A 20480-nucleotide genomic window follows, 5' to 3' on the forward strand; every position below is an offset into this window, starting at 1 on the left:
TAAATAAATAGATTAAACATTTCAGCAAGTGGGAATACTTTGAGCGTCCGAATGTCTGGACAAAACATTGACCAGTTGCATCGCTCTACTTTGGGCATATATGTGGTGAGTGAGATTGGTTTGAACTCTTGGCAATTTTAGCATGGCCCTAGATATAAACTTAAACTGAAGGCCTAACTTGCAATGCACATTTGTTGTTTGTATGTATATACTGTTCAATTTGGTGCACTATACTTGTGAGCAGTACTGTATTCTATGAATAAATACAATATGACTTATGAACAGGGTGTATCTATACAGCTAACTGTCCAAGATAAGCACCACGCCTTTCAATGTCTCACTGTGTGTGTGTGTGTGTGTGTCTCTCTCCGTGTGTGTGCGTGTGCGTGTGTGTTAACAGAGCCTGATGGATCAGTTCAACCCAAGTCTACAGAAGCTAGTGTCTTTGGGAAACAGCTACATGCAGGCTTTCCAAGGTGAGCATGAGAAAGAAAGGAAGTGAAACGGATGACCTTTGTGGCATGCATTTGAATACGATGAAGTGTTCCAATAAAATAGAGTAAATGTGACAAAAGAGTCATTCTCAGCAGAGTCATACATACAGTATATGACTCTGATTTCTACTAGAGGTCCTTCTCAGATCTATACGATGCTTCCACATCGTTTCTATTAAATCCCATCAATGAGAGATCCTTGGCCGTGCCCCTCCTGGAAGCAAATTTATTTTCATTTTGTCAGAGTTCATAAGGTTTCCCTCGTAAAGTGCTGCCATATCACCTGGGAATATTTATTACCATGGACCTGTAGGCCATAATATAACCTACACATGTTTCTATTGGTTGAGCTGCTGAATGTAAATATGTTCTGTCTGCACCAGTCCTTTTCCACTCCAAAGCAATGAGATATGGAACATGTATATGTGATGGACCCAGCTATTTGAATGAATTCTAGATTAATCTGTTGATGCATATTAAACAACCTTTCTGCAAATTGTCTGCTTTCAGATGAATGTGTTCGTTGTGCTTTTACTGGCATGAGTCTAACTCTGGGATTGTCAGCTAAGTGAATCATATCAGCTGGATATGCAATTCAATTGCCTGCTTGTTTCTGTGTGTGTGTGTGTGTGTTTAGCCCTCTCTGTAACCAGTGAGGCTTACTTCAGCACCCTTGCTAAGATAGGGGAGCAGGCCTTCCACACCATGTCGTCTCGCTTGATTGGTAAGAACCTCTTCATTCCCTGTGTGTGTGTGTGCGCGTGCACATGACATGTGTGCGTGTGTCTGCCGTATGGTGTGCATCAGGTCAGTTAAAGAGTATGAGAAAGGTAGAGATGCAGGAACAAAGCTAGAGAAACATGTACTGTGTTGGTCCTTTGTGTTGTTTATGGTTGTGGTTATTACCCCAATCACTGCAGTGTCCTTCACCGAACCACACAGAGCAAAGTTTCTGACAGGCAGCACATTGGTATACTTCCTTTTACCGTCACAATAACTCTGGAGCTTTCTTAGACATTTGCGTGTGTGCATGTGTGTGTATGGGACAGAGGGTGGACACTGGGTTGAGTGGGGTTGAATAGCAGATGTGGTGTATGCGTGTGAGTTATTTTCTTTTTTTTGTTGCCATACACAGTCTGTTCCAGTTTGTATAGAGCAGAGGTACAGAGGGTGTAGGTGCGTAATATCTATGTTATTTTTTTTACCCCATAGTGGAATATGAATTAAAATGAACTTTGCCCACATCAATGTTGATGCATTTTGAGATAGCAAGACAACCTATGCGTGAGTCTAACCATAACACCTGGTCCAGAGTCAGTCTTCCCATTTCACTCATAATGCTAATAAGAGATATAATGCAACCGGAGCCCTTGTTGTCTGTACAATAGCAGTGGAATCCAGGGACAGACTGTGGGTCCTATTAAATTAATTTAATCCAGCCTGAACCTAGCCACTTACAGACACTGAGGCTAAAAGGCGTTGTAGGATTTTAATTTGATCACCCTGTTGCAGAAGAACTTTCCTGTAATGCCAGTTTGCTACATGTACATGTAAAACATGTACTGTATTTGAGGTTTAAAAAGGCTTCTGAAGTTTGCAATTTCCACTTAGAAATTTCAGACTTGATTTTACCTTATGGAAAATGTATCAACCCCAACAAAAAAGTTAACTAACTATACATAATAATTCACATTTCCTGTTGCTCCAGGATTATTTTCCTGCTGTAGCAAACTGGCTCAAATTAAGATCCTACATCTGTGTAAGGTTGGCTATGGAAGCCCACATAAACTGTTTCAGTCTAGTTGAGCATTCACTGATTGGACTTCTCCCACATTGTAAAAAATTTCCTGTAAAATATATAGTAAGGTATAGCCAAATCAGCCCCTGCTCATGGTTCTCACAGGGGAAGTGAGAAAAAATAAGAAACCAGCACACTGCTCTTGATAGTATCACTGACCTTTAATAAACTTTACTACGTATCGGCCTCACGGCTTTCTTCAGTGTTTTAAATGAGCACCGTTATGTAGGCATAGTCCCACCCACATCCATTCCACGCATCGAATGGGGTTGGAGTCGAAGAAAAACAAATAAATGTTACCAAATATAACAATATGCATTTCATAAATATTCGAATAAAGTGTGTACATAAACATATTAAACAGGTCTGTAAAACCACAATGGGGGACGTCGACCTACCAAGCAATTTTTCATTCATCATTGGGTACACCGCAAGAAAAATGTCAGAGTAATCTGAAACAGGGGCATAATTTAAATTCACATTTACAACATAATACACATAGGCATTTCATCATTAAGACCTTCAAGAAATAATGTCTGGAGGATGAAAATCCATAAACATTCTCTTTTGCTCAGAGTTATTTACATCACCTCCACTGTCTGATATATTAACTTTCTCTATGCCACAAAATCTAAAAAAGTAGAAATGTAATGTTGTAGGTCATTAAAATGTACTGCGACTGGATAATCCCTGTCGTTTCTCCTAGTTGAACTTTTGTGTTCACTGATTCTGTTTGAGAGAACAAGAGATTTTAGCACAGCCCACATGGGCATTTAATAATATAGATAACATGGGTGGTGGAGCACGTAATAATGTCATTAATTTGGAGCCGTTTTCCTATATGTGGGTGGAAGAAATATTCACACTTCATATTGTTGCACTGTGCGTAAACTCTGCATTTACAGCTACCATTCGGAAGAGGGCGTAAAATAGCCTGGTGGATTTTATTTTGTGGCTGGCATTTGGCATGGATCAATTTATCGCGTAAATTGCGACCTCTCCTATATACACAATACATAAGTGGTGGATTCTTAAATTCAGCTAGCAAAGCTGGGTCCGATGATAAAACATGCCAGTGTTTCTTGACAGCATCTCACACTTTTCACGAGTTCAAAGTATACCGTATGTGGTGGTGAACGTTACAGAGTGTTCTTTCGCTCTGAGTGAGTCTTTTTTTTGTTGTAGTTCATCTCGTGTTTTCCCCAATGCCAAATTAAGAGTGCCATCCGCGCATTGTGGAGATTAGCCTCTTTTTTAGAAACCTATTGTCCATCTCAGCTGCTTTTTACAGATAGCCCTCTGTGGAGGAGCATATACGGCGCAGTCTGAAAAACTGGCTTCTTAGAAATCCTCTTTTTAACTTAACGGCACAGGGTGGAAGCTGGCCCCCTGTAGTATAATGTTTCTGCCCGTTTCTTTTCTATACAGAGTTGAAAACAGGGTTCCATTTGATTTCTCAATCCACATAGAGATAATGAACACGTTTAGCGTCACATTTAATAGTGCATTTGAGATTAGGGTTAAATGTCATTGAGTAATGCCATTAAATCTGTCAGCTCTTTTCACGTTTCTCCCGATATGCAAAAAATAAAACCGTCATATCGATACCACTTCAGAACTTTATTCGAAAATTGATTTTCGTTTTCATTATTAACAAAACGTACTTCAAAAAGACCCACCTAAAGGTTAGCATAGCTCGGAGCGAACGTGGAGCCCATCGATGTTCCATGTTAGTAGTATTCATCATCAAACGTCCAAACATATTCAGCCGACTCTAGGATAAAGTTTTTTGGTGGGTATTAGTTAGTATTAGGACTTTTGGCACATTTGCAGCAAAGGTATTCATATTCAGATTTTGAGATATATATAGTTTCCGTTTCCCTATATCTCTTTGGAACACATGTGTGGGATCAACACTCAGTTTTCTATAGAAATGTTCATTTCTGAGTTGTCTCTAAGTCTCCTCTTTGTAATTTTCATAGTCTAAACTCAACCACAGCACCCCCCTTGTCTGCAGGTTTGACAACCAAAGATGAATCTTTCATTAGTTCATTAAGTGCCTTTTGTTCTGTCCTAGTGAGGTTCTTCTGAATGTGATTTGTTTTTCTTGTATATACTGGCATGGCTTCTTGTTCGACTAACCTACAATAGGTATTAATCGAGGAGATGTTAACTATAGGACATAATTTGCTTTTGGACTTAAAATGGGTACCAGTTCTTTGTTGGGTTTCTAGGCCCCAAACAGTGTTTGAGAAAACACGTGCTCATATTTAATCTTGCAATAGTATCAAATAGTTTGTCTGTACATGTTGGTACAAAGGAGAGGCCCTTAGATAAGACTGAGACTTGCACGTCAGTGAGCTCTTTTTTGGAGAGGTTCATGAAATACCACTTCCTACTGTAGCTCCGTGTCCACGGCCTGTGTTCCTGGTCCCCTCTTTGACCGCTTGTCTCTTTTATTTTCTTTCGTAGAGCCTTGTTGTGCTGCTTTCGGACAAAAAAAACTGTCTGTCTGCGATGGTAGCTGGCGTTGCTGTCTGTTGGGAAATCGCTCTCAGTGGATGTCTCTGTGTGTAGGTTTCCATGTCCTCCAGCTGCTGTATCTGCGTCCCCCGGACTCTCGGTGCTCCAGTCCTTGGGCCTTCCCATGCGTACACCTGGTTGAGCTGGTCGTCCTCTGTGTCTCGTTGATATTTCTTGATCTTTGTTGCTTGTAGGAAGTCTCTGTATTTGACTGATTGATTGAGTCATCTATGGCTGTGAAATTTGGGCCTAGAATCTCCATTATAACCTCATGTTCACTGATCTTAACTTCAACTTCTTTTACTTCCTTCGACACATGTTCAACAATTAATAGTATTACAGCTAAATAACATTTGTTTTGGATTTAACCCCATTTCTGAACAAAAGTTTTGTAGTTTTTCCCTATTGTAGGCTCCTTCTGTATTCTCAGTACTCTTGGAATGCGCTTGATGCGCCAATACTCACTAAGCGTGGAGACATGCAGGAACAAAGTAGTATCTTTCTCTGGAGCTGGATTTTAAGTTCTGCAGTAGAGTGCGGAGCTGGGTTGTCCATGTTGGAGGTAGGGAAATTGATCATTTCACTTCCCCATTTCACTTCTGAGAGACTAGATCATTGACCGAGAGACTAGATAATCATTGTCTTGTTTTAAATTATGTGTGCCTATGAGGAATGCTATCACGCCCATATATGGTCTGGATTGGTCTCCACAGAGGTTGCTGCTGGAAAGCATGAGTTTCATTTCGTGCATGCACACATGAACGCATGTTCACGCGCGACGCGGTCATCTTTTCCGAGCTGCAGTTTATAAACACAGTTTGCCCTTTGGCGTTTATCAAACGTAATAAATAGTTGTATTTCACTCTCACTTTTGTCAGGCACAAAGTCACAGAACACAGCCATGGAAGTGGCTGGCAAGCAAGCAAGACACAGACAGACCAAGAGATGCACTGCCCAGCTAGGTTAGCAAGACAAGACAGACAAGAGAGAGAGCACTGCAAGCTAGCACATCAACTTAACGTTACTGTTATTTGCTGACATAAAACTTGGAGAGGAGAGAACACAAGTTTACCTGATTGCTGTTCCCACAATTCACTCTCATTGTGTTTTTTCCTTCTCTTTTCGTGAAACATACCAGACGAACTGGCACAGAGAGACAGGAAACACAGGGATAAATACACTGGGGGAAATAAGCGACACCTTGCCTGACTAAAATATTCCCAGTCATGTGAAATCCATGGATTAGGTCCTAATTCATTCATTTCAATTGACTGATTTCCTTATAAGAACTGTAACTCAGTAAAATCTTTGAAAATGTTGCATTTTTGTACAGTTTGGATTTCTACGTGCTGTTTTTTTCTGTAGCCGACGCCGGCACACATAATAATGCTAGTTGTAACATTCATCTCACCATTGCTGTTTTTATAATGAGAAAGTGACTTAAAACCAGCTTCCTTTTTTAATCAAAGGATTTGTATGGAAAGCCAAGAAGCTAACATTAGATGTTGTCCTTCTCATAATAACCACAAAAGAGTTAATTTTGCACGCCCAATTTTTCAGTTTTTGATTTGTTAAAAAAGTTAATATCCAATAAATGTCGTTCAACTTCATGATTGTGTCCCACTTGTTGTTGATTCTTCACAAAAAAATACAGTTTTATATCTTTATGTTTGAAGCCTGAAATGTGGCAAAAGGTCGCAAAGTTCAAGAGGGCCGAATACTTTCGCAAGGCACTGTATATAAGAATCTATCAACTCTACAAGCAACACTAGACTCTATTATTATGGTGGGAGATTTTAATACGGTCTTAAATACCTCTATGGACCGGAAAGGAAATCACACTACAAACTATCACCCTCAGGCATTTAAGGAAATCATGAATGTCATGGATATAGTGGAATTAGTGGATATATGGAGACTTCAATACCCTGACCTAGTGAGATATACATGGCGGAGGCTTAATCAAGCTAGTCACCTTGACTACTTTCTTATACCATTCTCTCTGTCACCAAAAGTTTAAAAGTGTTGATAGGGGACAGAATGCGGTCGGATCATCACATAATTGGCATATATATTACTCTTACGGAATTTCCACGTGGGAGAGGATATTGGAAATTTAATCAAAGCCTACTAGATTATAAATTGTTTAGAACTAGGATAGAATAATTTATAACTGACTTTTCAGACATAACATAGGTACAGCAGATCCCCTTACTGTATGGGACACTTTTAAATGTGCCTTTAGAGGCAATGCAATTCAGTACTCATCTATAAAACAAAAGCAATTTAGATCAAAAGAGTCCATATTAACAAAGGAAATTGAAGGACTAACAGTACAGTTAGATAGCAATAAAAACGGTACTATAGAGGCACAGAATAAGTTAGAGGAGAAACAAAAAGAAATGGAGGAACTTATTCAAGAAAGATCTAGTGTAATATATTATAAAAATAAAGCGAACTGGATGGAATATGAGGAAAAATGCACCAAATTCGTTTTCAATCTTCAATATAGAAATGCTACCAAAACAAATGTATTAAAACTTGTTACAAATGATGGAGTCACGCATGATTCACCAAATGATATTTTGAAAGAGGAAGTAAAGTACTTTAAGAATATGTTCTCATTTCAGTCTCCTCCATCTCCACTAACTGAAACTAATTGTATGGATTTTTTTCCTAATAATAATGTAAAATTAATATCTGTACAGAAAGACTAATGTGAAGGCCAAATTACAGAGGAGGAACTGCTTGAGGCAATTGGGGCCTTTAAGGATGGGAAAACTCCAGGGCTGGATGGCATACCAGTGGAAGTATACAAAACTTATTTTGGTATACTCAAAGGACCATTGTTGGCTTTTTTTAACCACTCCTATATAAATGGTAGATTATCAGACACGCAACAAGAAGGTCTGATATCATTATTACTGAAACAGGACCCAAGTGGTATATATAAAGATCCAGTCCATTTAAAAAATTGGAGACCTCTTCAGTGTTGTGATGCAAAAATCCTAGCAAAATGCTTGGCACATAGAATCAAAAAAGTATTGTCAGATATTATTCATCCTAATCAGACAGGGTTTTTACATGGACGATACATTGGAGATAATATAAGACAAGTACTGGAAACAATAGAACACTATGAAATATCGGGGACACCAGGCCTGGTTTTCATAGCTGATTTTCAAAAGGCTTTTGATAAAGTACGACTGGAGTTTATATATAAATGCCTAGAATATTTCAATTTTGGGGAATCTCTTATAAAATGGGTTAAAGTTATGTATAGTAACCCTAGGTGTAAAATAGTAAATAATGGCTACATCTCAGAAAGTTTTAAAATATCTAGAGGAGTAAAACAAGGTTGTCCACTATCGGCATATCTATTTATTATTGCCATCGAAATGTTAGCTGCAAAGATTAGATCAAACGATAATATTAAGGGATTAGAAATTCGTGGCCTTAAAACGAAGGTCTCTTCTTCTTCGCTTTCTTTTCTTTTAAAACCACAATTGGAGTCTCTCCACGGCCTCTTAGAAGATCTAGATACTTTTGCTATCCTCTCTGGATTAAAACCAAATTATGATAAATGTACCATATTACGTATTGGATCACTAAAAAAATTCACATTTTACATTACCATGTAGTTTACCAATTAAATGGTCTGACGGAGATGTAGACATACTCGGTATACAAATCCCAAAGGAAAGAAATGATCTCACTCCAATACATTTTTATAGAAAGTTAGCAAAAATAGATAAGATCTTGCTACCATGGAAAGGAAAATACCTGTCTATTTGTGGAAAAAATCACCCTGATTAACTCTTTAGTCATATCACAGTTTACCTATTTGCGTATGGTTTTGCTTACACCTAGTGACCTGCTTTTTAAATTATATGAACAAAAAATATTCAATTTTATTTGGAATGGAAAACCAGATAAAATTAAAAGGGCATATTTATATAATGAATATGAATTCGGTGGGCAGAAATTATTAAATATTAAAGCATTAGACCTCTCACTAAAGGCATCAGTCATACAAAAGTTATACTTAAATCCAAACTGGTTCTCTAGTCAATTGATACGAATGTCTCATCCTATATTCAGGAAGGGCCTTTTCCCCTTTATTCAGATTACACCTGCTCACTTTCTTTTGTTTGAAAAGGAAATAATCTCCAAAATATCTGTATTTTTTAAACAAGCCTTAGAAGGTTGGTTGCAAGTTCAGTTTAATCCACCTGAAAGGACGGAACAAATAGTACGACAAATATTGCGGTTAAATTCAAATATACTAATTGATTAAAAAAAAACGGTATTTATCAAAGAAATTATTAAAAAAGGTATACATTTAGTGAATGATATCATAAATAGGACTGGTGGAGTTATGTCACACATGCAGCTAACACAGACATATGGAAATGTCTGCTCTACCCAAAATTACAACCAATTAATTGCAGCATTACCACAAAAATGGAAGAGGCAAGTAGAAGGGGGAAAAAGTAAGGAACTTGTATGTCGGCCCTTTATTAAAGAACATAAATGGTTAAAGAAAAGTGTGATAAATAAAAACATATACCAATTTCATTTAAGGACCAAAAAACTGACAGCTGTGCCATATAAATTGCAAAATAGTTGGGAAGAGATTTTCGATGTACCCATTCAATGGCACATGGTTTATAAATTGATACGCAAAACAACACCGGATTCAAAACTTCGAATTTTTCAATATAAATTACTATACAAAATTCTTGCAACTAATAGAATGTCATATATATGAGGGATACAATCTTCCCAGCTCTGCAGATTCTGCTGTGAGGAGGCAGTCATTAGATCATTTATTTTGGTATTGTCCATATGTAGCTCATTTTTGGTCACAGGTCCAGGAATGGCTGAAGAATTGCAACATTTGCCTAGAACTAACACTACAGATAGCAATACTGGGTAATTTGAAAAGCCATAGTCAATCAATCAATAATATAATAATTATTTTAGCAAAAATGTTTATTTTTTATTTACAATCTGTAGAAGCTATGAGAATAGGAAGGTTCAATTATTTTGTGAAGCATCACAGCACAGTTGAAAAATATATGGCAAGTAGAAATCCGAAATGGATGATGTTGAGAGAAGGATGGGAGGGGGTGAGTGGAGCTGAAGGGTGGGACTAATAACAAGATAAACAATGTAGGGCATACGGGATCTGTAGAATGTATATAGGTTCGGAGCTTTGTGAAATAGCATAGTTACAAATAGAAATCAAACTGGATGGACATCAGAAATAGAGGAAGGACTAAGAACAAACAAGAAAGAACTATTGTAAAGTAGACTGTGTCTGTAGAGTGTGTATAAGATGTATGAGTTGAGTTTGAGTTTATTTTTATTTTTACAGGGACAGTGCACATTAATCAACGTTTCAGTAAAAGTGCCGGTTTTAGCCAGCCGGCTAATTTTCAACCGCAGTCCCTGGGCAGGTTATTAAAAACAATTACAATATAGACAATAGCAACATAGAACAAGCAAGACATAGCAACATAGGACAAGCAAGACATAGCATACAGACAGAGCAACATAAAACAAAAAGCAGCAAGACAAAATTCATAAAAGTAACAAAGTGTTTCCACACCTCACAAGCTACAGACAACAGACAACATGGAAAGCGGCAACACACAGCTAGGGACCATGTTCACAAATCTGATTTACCTTTAGCCATGTCTTCAAGCATTTTATGAAATTGTGATATGTGGTGCAGTTTTGTGTCTGATGGCAGTGTATTCCAGACATGGGAAGCTCTCACAGAGAATGCAGATTTACTAAAGGTGCTTTTCCTTAGGGGAACTATACAGTCACCTCTCATGGCAGACCTTGTGGATCTGCTGCCATATGTCTGGGTTTTCTGTTTAACAAAAATATTGAGTGGAGGGGGAGCCAGGCCATTAAGGATCTTGAATACAAGACATGTGTCGGTGTATTGCACAAGATTTTCCCAACTCAAGAGCTCATGCTTTCTAAGGATGTGACAATGATGATGGCTATTGGGCTTCCTATCAAGCACTTTGAGAGCCTGTTTGTAGACAGACTGAATAGGTTTTAATGTTGTACAGCAAGCTTGGGTCCAACTAGTCAAGCAGTATGTTAAGTGGGGGAGTATCATAGATTTGAAGTACAGTTTTGCTACCTCTGTAGTCAAACAATTTCGTATAAATCGGAAATTAGCTAGGTTGAATTTGGTTATTTGAATGACCTTTTTCACATGCTTTTTAAAAGAGAGGTTGGAATCAAGTATGATGCCAAGGTACTTAAAATCGGATACCACCTGGAACTTCTCCCCTGACACATAGACATCTGGCTCAGTAGCATCTGTTGCCCTCTTTGTGAAGAACATGCAAACAGTTTTTTTCACATTGAGATGCAAACACGAGTCACTGAGCCACTTTGTAACCTGGACCATTACAGTAGTGAGTTCTTGTGCAGCTTGTTGTTTGCTCTTTGCATGCACATATATCACTGTATCATCTGCATACATTTGAACTTCAGACCCAGTACAGACAGAAGGCAGATCATTAATGTACAGGCTGAACAGGAGGGGCCCCAGTATTGACCCTTGGGGCACGCCCACATCATAGCTACGAGTGGGCGACAGCTCATTGCTCACTCTGACACACGGAGTTCTGCCTTCAAGGTATGATTTCATCCATCTCAAGGCATCAGGGGAAAAGCTGAACTTGGACAATTTTGTGATGAGAATCTCATGGTTAACAGTATCAAAAGCCTTCCTTAGGTCCAGAAACACAGCCCCAACAGCACCCCCTTTGTCCATCTTGGACTTCACATTTTCCAGAAAAAAGCAGTTGGCCGTTTCTGTGGAGTGTTTCGCTCTGAAGCCAAACTGCATGGAGTGTAATGTGAAGGGGCTGTTGTTGAGGTGGGCAATCAGTTGTTCTGCTACACACTTTTCAACAACCTTTGACACCACAGGTAGTATACTAATGGGCCTGTAGTTACTCACGTCAGCAGGGTCGCCTGATTTAAAGATGGCCGTTATTATGGCCGACTTCCATACCCTTGGAAACACACCGAGACCAATAGATGTGTTGGTGACCTTAGTAATGGGGCCAATGAGTGACTCTTTGTAGTTTTTAAGAAAGGTAGAGTCCATCCCAAACACATCTTTGGCTTTAGAGTTCTTTAGTGAGCTAATCACCTTGTTCACCTTTGACTCAGAAACCTCCCTTATGATGAAGACAGGTTGAGTGTCATTCACTAGCACTGAGCCCAAGAAACAAGTGGAGGGGTTCTGTGTCAGTACCCTGACAGAGTCAAAGTAGGAATTGAAGGATATTGCTATTTCGACTGCTTCCTGTGTTAGATTGTTATTCACCATGATTTCTAGTCTTTTTGCAGTGTTACTATGGTCTTTCCCTGTTAACTTTTTTAGATTCTCCCATATCAATTTAGAATTTCCCTTTGCTTCACCAATTATGTTAATAAAAAAGTTTGCCTTGGCCTGTCTGATTTCTTTCATCACCTTATTTCTCAACATGGTAAACCTACCTCTGTCATGCTCTAATTTAGATTTTAGGGCTATTTTTAGAGCGTAATCTCGTTCTTTCATCAATTTCCAGATTTCTCCATTTAGCCAAGGAAGAGTGCTCTTTTGGCCAGGTTTGGATTTGATTTTCTTTAGGAAGCCATTTATTGTAGTCTGGATTGTGGATAGAAAAACCTGACTATCAGCTTCCACGTCTGTATAGGACAAGAGATCATTCCAGTTTATTCCCTTAATTGCTTTTTCAAAATAATTTAATTCACTCTTAGGTATTCTGAGTTGATCCGGCTTTCTAACAGTAGAGAGGTTAAACCTGCTCTTAGACAGCTTTCTGGCTATAAGTGTCAGATTATGATCAGACAGCCCAGTAACCATATTGAATGATTTAGTCACTCTCTCTGGTTTATTACTGAACACCAAATCAATCTGTGTTTTAGAGCAACAAGTCACCCTGGTTGGCCCTTTAACTAGCTGTGTAAGGTCAAAGGTATTAGTGATCCGTTTGAGGGTTTTCCTACAACACTTGTCTTCATAATTAATGTTAAAATCTCCTATTAAGATGACCTCTTTCCCAAAATCACATTCCCTAAGCATGGTATTAAACTGATCAAAAAACACACTTTTGGTGGAAGGTGGCCTATACATTCCAATGAGGGTAAAATACATTTGGGGAGACAGTGTAACGTTCAGGCCGATACATTCTAGTTCATTATCACATGACCACTCAATTTGTTTACATCGGATATGTTCTTTAATGTACATCATCACACCCCCTCCTCTTCCTTCCATCCTGTCTCTCCTGAAAACATTGTAGCCAGGCACAATCAAAGCAGCATATGGAGAGTGTTTATGGAGCCATGTCTCTGAGAGGCAGAGAAAGTCAAGGCTGGAGTCTGTGAGTATATGTTGAATTTGATCACTTTTTGGAATTATTTTTATTTTATTTTACCTTTATTTAACCAGGCAAGTCAGTTAAGAACAAATTCTTATTTTCAATGACGGCCTGGGAACAGTGGGTTAACTGCCTGTTCAGGGGCAGAATGACAGATTTGGACCTTGTCAGCTCGGGGGTTTGAACTCGCAACCTTCCGGTTACTAGTCCAACGCTCTAACCACTAGGCTACCCTGCCGGAATGACACTACGAATGTTCAAGTGCCCCCCTATACTAGTCCCCTGGGCTTAGCTCGTGGGTCCCAGATGACTCGAGAGTGATTGACACATTGAAAAAAGTTAAATTTTCTGTGTTTTCTGACGGCTGGGTTTAGGCCGTTTTGATTAGGGGCAGTTCGGTAGCGCAAGTAACAATCCCTCCCGCCTGCACTGGATGCGGGGAACTAATTAAAATAGCTTGCGTACCAGACGCAGAGTCAGGGATCGCATATAGCGACTCTGGTATGTTTGAAGAGTCAAAATCTATCCTGGAGCCGGGTGAGTCGAGAGAAACCATAGGACCATAGCACTCACCCACCTCCACAGCGGCGACGACCAGTGGACGAGGCCATCCACCGCTCTCCACTCCGGTGCGTATCACTGGCTCGGTGATATTGGGCCCAGGATTGAGTTGTACATCCCCAGAGAGCAGGAGGGTAGTGAACAGGTAGTTTAACAGTTTCCGATAAATGTTAGACTTGTGTTTGTTACGCCTAAGCGGTTCAGTAGAATAAGGAGCGAGGTAGACTTGGCCATTATTCAGAACATTATGGTATGCTGTGTACTGTCCGCTCCCGTGGAACCGTGAACCAATGTGTTTGGTGTTGATATTCTCCGGTAGTAGACTGATTGTGTCATCCCAGCAAGGACGCACTGAGATTATCAGTAGAGCAGCTACATAACTGACAATCATGGCAGAGTACTGGAGATAAAACACATAATTACGCTTTAACTCTTTGCATGAGTTACTTAGCTGGGATCGGTGTACACCTGATGGTTTAGATAAAATTACAGCATTCGAATGAAAAGCGGCACCTGCCGCACCACCCTGTCTTCCGTCCGCCATTTTTTCCAAGAAGCCGATTTCCATTGTATGGATTGAAGGTAGAAGCAGAAGTGTTTATTAGTTTACTCCAATTGGGGGATCGGCGGAAGGGTTTCCGGGGTATAATAATAAAGGTATATTCTTTAAAAAAGTATGTATGTCTATATAGGCATGTGTATGTATATATGTGTATATATATGCATGCGTGTATGGATATATATATTTACCCCAAAAATATGGGGGATTGGAAATGATGCAGACAATTACATTGGAAGCAACATTCTTTCCGCAATATTAAGCTGATCCACCCTCTAGAAAAAAATAGAAAAAAAATGGCTGATTATTATCAATGACTTTAACTGTAACTTTAGTAGTAACACGTTTTACAGTGTGGGAAATCCTCACTGGTACCCTAGTTTGTAGAAAGACCCATATATACAGTGCATTCAGAAACTATTCAGAACCAGGAACATCACTAGACATTCAGAACATCCGGGGCTTAGCCCTGAAGACCTGGTGCTGACTCCGGGGGGAATTTGATCCCTGCCTGACCGAAATGAAGCGCCCCACATTCTTGCAGTGAACATTTTGCAAAAAACATAACGCTATGTTGCATATCTCACTGCGTTCTTCCTTGCTGTGCTTGCCTGACACCAAATAATCAACACTTCTTAATATGAATTCAAATAACTTTTGCAGATATGTAGAAATGCAGGTATCAAACAAGCTTGAAAATCATTATTTTATAATATTTGTTATAATAAATCACAGATTCCAAGGTCAATTAGCTACAGGACAATAATTCTACCTATTTAATGACACAAAAACAAATACACCCCCTCCAACCCCCCTCTAGTTACAACTCTTCACAATTTTACACATACCAGTGTTGTGTCTTTACTATCATTAAATTGAAGACTTATAGTTTTTATCAAAGATTCTCTGTAATTAGTATAACGCGATCAACTGATTAATCATGTAACTGTAATTAACTAGGAAGTCGGGGCACCAAGGAAAAATATTCAGATTACAAGGTTATAATTTCCTAATAAAACCTTTCAGATATTTTCATATCTGATCCATAGTCTTATGAATTATTTACTTTACCTCACGTTAGTCTCATTTAAAACGTCGTAAATTGTTGGTTATCTGCACGGACCCAGTCTTCACTATGAGTCATCCATACATCAAGTGTCTTAAATCATTTATTTATTACTAACTAAGTAATTCACAGAAATGCATAAACAAACAAACAAGGTAAATGTGGTTACAAGAAATGATAGGGGAATTTGCCCTAGTGGGCTAAACCGGCATGGCGGCTTGTTAGACAAAAGGGGAAGTGGGGGTCGACTAAGAAGTCACCACAGAGTGATAATTCTAACAATTGAAATGCTAATCCTTTGCACATGAACTAGTAATCAATGTCAAATTAGTGAATTACTGGCAGAAATGGACCAGTAAGTTACTGTAGATTTTAGGAACAAGGTTTGTAAAATTCCTGAAACATTGTACAGTATATTACTGTATTCTCAGGGTAGAGCATTCTCACTCACGGGTGCAAAAACGATAGCTTTTTACAAGGTATGCCTTAAAATATGTTAGTGGGCCAGAGACTCATTCCCCGCCCACAGCATTTTCTCACAATGCACCATCATTTATTCTGTAAAACACATTTAAGGTATTTTTCTGTGCCTTCTACAGTGTTTTACTGCCTTGTGCCATCAAACCCCTGCAACGTTACTAGAACGCTGTAGCCCGCCTGGTATTCAAAGTTCTCCCATGTCATCCCGCTCCTCCGCACACTCCACTGGCTTCCAGTCGAAGCGCGCATCCATTACAAGACCATGGTGCTTGCCTACGGAGAAGCAAGAGGAACTGCTCCTCACTATCTTCAGGCTATGCCTAAACCCTACAGCCCAAACCGAGCACTTTGTTCTGCCACCTCTGGTCTTCTGGCTTTCCCACCCATACGGGAGGGCAGCTCCCACTCAGCCCAGTCCAAGCTCTTCTCTGTCCTGGCACCGCAATTGGGGAACCAGCTTCCCCCTGAATCTAGTACAACAGAGTCCTTGCTCATCTTTCGAAAGCACCTGAAACCCTACCTCTTCAAACAGGTAGGGTTGCCCCACCTAGCTGGTTGCCCCACTTAGCTGTTTTAGGATGAATACACTACCTGTAAGTCTCTCTGGATAAGAGCATCTGCTAAATGACAAAAAAATATATGTAAAATTACAGATGTGCATGAAAACACATTTTCGATATTTTACAGTGAATTCTACAGTGTTTTACTGTTGAAATTACAGAAACGTCTTACAGTGTAGTGAGAGAGAGGAGCCTTGGTATGTTGTTGAAGATCATTCCGTATGTGTGTATGGGGGGGGGGGGGAGTATGTGTGTGTTTTGACTGTGTGTCTCTCTTTTTGGGATGTGTGTGTGCGCGCACATGTGTGTGTCTTAATGCCTACCTATGATAATAATTCCGCATTATGTCTCACAGGAGATGTCCTGATTCAGATTTCAGAGAACCAGAGGCGACTCACCGCTGAACTGGAAGCAATAGTAGGTTACTTTACTCTCCTCATCGAACAGTAGAACAGTAGCACTGCACGAGTCAATTTCCTATATTAGAATACAACATGAAGAATTAAGAGTGCATTGCAATTGGACCTTGGTTGTAGTTATTCACCTGTCATAAAAACTCACAACTAAGCAACCCACTTATTAAGATATTGTACTGTATATTTTACTAGATGGTGTCACAACACGGTTTGCTGTCAGTTTGAGATGTGATTGTTTGGCTTACCAGTGGTGTTTCAACTACTGCGATCATAATAACCGTTCTCTGTGTTTCTCTAGTTCCGCTGGTTCCACTCTGAGGTGCTGCAGGAGATGGACAACAATGTCAAACTGGATAAAGACTACATAGCAGTGAGTAGCCACTCTCCTGTACATACCCCTTTTCCACATACGGTACCCCCTTGTGTTGACAGTACAGAAGTAATGTAGTAAAGAGCATGGACTGGCGCACAGACAGAATCAGAAGGGAGTAGAGAAGTAGTGGGCAGTGCTCAAGAATGGTGGACCATACGGGATACTGTTGAGCGTGAAAAACCAAGCAGCGTTGCACCCTCAAACTGGTGCATCTAGCAAGGGCACTTACATCTTTTGTCTTGCCCATTCACCCTCTGAATGGCACACATACGCAATCCATCTCTCAACTGTCTTAACCTCTCTAGGGTACGTGGGACGGTAGCGTCCCACCTGACCAACATCTGGTGAAATTGCAGAGCGCGAAATTCAAAAATACTCAATTAGAATATAAACATTCTTGAAAATATATGTGTTGTACATCAAAAAAAGCTTAACTTCTTGTTAATCCAGTCGCTGTGTCAGATTTCAAAAAGGCTTTATGGCGAAAGCAAACCATGTGATTATCTGAGGACAGCACCCCGCATACAAAACCATGAAAAATATATTTCAACCAGGCAGGTCTGCCACAAAAGTCAGAAATAGCGATATACAGTGCCTTGCGAAAGTATTCGGCCCTCTTGAACTTTGCGACCTTTTGCCACATTTCAGGCTTCAAACATAAAGATATAAAACTGTATAAAACAACAAGTGGGACACAATCATGAAGTGGAACGACATTTATTGGATATTTCAAACTTTTTTAACAAATCAAAAACTGAAAAATTGGGCGTGCAAAATTATTCCGCCCCTTTACTTTCAGTGGAATCCATGGGAGCTGCAACCAGGTTCCTTATAAAAAGGGCTTCCCACAGAAAACTATTGGAAAATCCTATGACCTCAATTTATTTTTCCCTGGATGGCTTGTCGGGTTTCACCTGCCAAATCAGTTCTGTTATACTCACAGACATTATTTTAACAGTTTTAGAAACTTTAGAGTGTTGTATGCATATCCTAGCTTCTGGGCCTGAGTAACAAGCAGTTTACTTTGGGCACGCTTTTCATCCGGATGTCAAAATACTGCCCCCTACCCCAGAGAGGATTTAAGGCTTAAAAATCCTTCTTTAACCTGTCTCCTCCCCTTCATCTACACTGATTGAAGTGGATTGAACAGGTGAGATCCACAAGAGATCATAGCTTTCACCTGGATTCACCTGGTCAGTCTTTGTCATGGAAAGAGCAGGTGTTCCTATTGTTTTGTACACTCAGTGTAACCGTATCTGGCATTGGTGTAATGTGTCCTCCAGGGCAGCAGGAGGCGATATGAGATGGAGGTACGGACCCAGGCCACATCTTTAGAGAGGCAGCTGAGGGGAGGGGCTTACCAGGTCAGTCCTCTCTCTCTCTCTGTGTGTGTGTGTCAGAGGTTGGTGGCACCTTAATTGGGGAGTATGGCTCATGGTGATGGCTGGAGCGGAACAGGTGGAATGGTGTCGTGTTTGATGCCATTCCATTTTCGCCGTTATTATAACACTGGTGTGTGTGTGTGTCAGATAAAGAGTATGAGCAAAATAAAATAAAAAATAAAGATTAAGAGTGCACCATTGAGAACTCCATTGTCTTGCATTCCTGTAAAGTATTTCCACAGTGTGTGTGTCTGAGAAAGTTTTATATTTACATATTGCATGTGTGTGTGCGCCCACAGGATGAGTACATTCACTTCCTGAGGGATAGTCAGCGTGAGGCTCTGATGGAGGAGGAAAGGAGATACCGTTTCCTGGCTGAGAAACACTGTGGTCTCACTCAGTCCATCGTCTATCTCATGAACAAGGTAGTGTAGCTTACTACATTCTCATTTAATCATACACACACAATAATCTATGCCATTTAGCAGACGCTTTTATCCAAACCGACTTACAGTCAGGCATGCGTACATTTTACGGATGGTCCCGTGAAGCAAACCCGCTATCCTGGCATTTCAAGTGCCCTGCTCTACCAACTGAGCTACAGAGGACCGCCCTCTCCAATAGTGTCATAAACCACATTCATCACAGAAAGAACCTTGGCTGGTTTCCAATATGACAACCTGCTGCTGGCCTTTTTCTTGTTTTCTCCAAATTTGTGGATTTAAAGGGAATGAATAAGTAGGCTCCACCATTTCTAGTTTGATGCTTTCTGGGTTGTTGTTTTTTTTTGAGAGAGAGAGAGTCACCCAAGTAAGAGAGAAGAGAGTGAGTTTCCTGACTAGATTAAAGTCAATGAATAAACAAGGTCAATGAAAGTAATGAAATGTGTGTGTGTGTGTTTTCGATGGGCCAGACAGGGGCAGGGGGAGGCCTACAGCAGATAGCTGATGGATTGAGAGACCAGGTCAATGCCACCAGAGGACCTGGATCCCAGAACCCCTGTCGCCTGGACAACACGTCCAGAATGAGGGAGGAGGATAGGTGGAGCCAATGGTCAGGCAAAGAGGAGCAGCCTCTGGGAAGAGTGCCCTCCAGAGGTGGGGGCATGATATACTGTATATCTACACTACAGTATAAACCTATATAGTTAGATAAAGTACTCATCTTCGTGCCCAGTTGACTACTTTGGTGGAAGCCATCAATGGCAATGTCCATGATAAAACAAGTGACAGTATGTCCATCAGGAGTCCTCTGTCTGGCTCAAAAACCATACCATAAATAAATACTATGTATATACCATACCCAAAGTGTTCAGGTGTCTTTCCTCTCCTATGACCTGCCCTCCTGGCCCTCTGATGTTCACACATCCTCTCCTCTCTCCTCCCTCCTCTCTCACCCTTCACCCCCATCACCCCCCCTCCAGGCCCATCACCCCAAAACACCCTTTCCCGCTCCAGCTCAGTTGGTGAGTCCCTAGGTCTGGGTGGAGGTGGAGGAGGGAGACCTATGAGAGCTCTGGTGTCCCACCCCGCTAACTCCAACAGCCCCACCCTGCTGCCCTTCTCCAGAGGGGAGGTGGTGAGCGTGCTGGTGCAGGATCCCCGTAACGGCTGACTCTACGGCCTGGCAGAGAACAGCTCACGGTGAGGGAGAGGGAGGGAGGGAGAGAGAGAGAGAGAGAGATGCCCCTGCCTTCGTGGCAGAGCTGAACTCACAGAACAACATTGTATAAGGAAAACTTCAATCCGTTTGAGAGATACTCCACTAGAGACTGTAGTATTTGGGATATGTATCAGAAAATGTTAAATACCATTTTAATATATATATTTTTAGCTTACT

The 20480-nt window shown here is 40.3% G+C and overlaps 1 protein-coding gene across 1 annotated transcript in view; it reads left to right on the forward strand.

Moving 5' to 3' along the window:
* The first annotated feature begins 406 nt into the window (after positions 1–406).
* Positions 407–20480, forward strand: part of LOC110486119 (brain-specific angiogenesis inhibitor 1-associated protein 2-like protein 2) — a 33013-nt gene continuing 12939 nt past the window's right edge. The window contains exons 1-8 of the mRNA XM_036939735.1: positions 407–476; positions 1132–1218; positions 16826–16887; positions 17185–17256; positions 18543–18623; positions 18941–19066; positions 19555–19738; positions 20065–20284. Of these exons, the coding sequence (XP_036795630.1) occupies positions 407–476; positions 1132–1218; positions 16826–16887; positions 17185–17256; positions 18543–18623; positions 18941–19066; positions 19555–19738; positions 20065–20255 (873 nt within the window). The 3' untranslated portion in view covers positions 20256–20284. The remainder of the gene's footprint in view (positions 477–1131; positions 1219–16825; positions 16888–17184; positions 17257–18542; positions 18624–18940; positions 19067–19554; positions 19739–20064; positions 20285–20480) is intronic.

Source organism: Oncorhynchus mykiss, chromosome 13 (genome assembly GCF_013265735.2).
Source record: "Oncorhynchus mykiss isolate Arlee chromosome 13, USDA_OmykA_1.1, whole genome shotgun sequence".
Taxonomy (NCBI): Eukaryota; Metazoa; Chordata; class Actinopteri; order Salmoniformes; family Salmonidae; genus Oncorhynchus; species Oncorhynchus mykiss.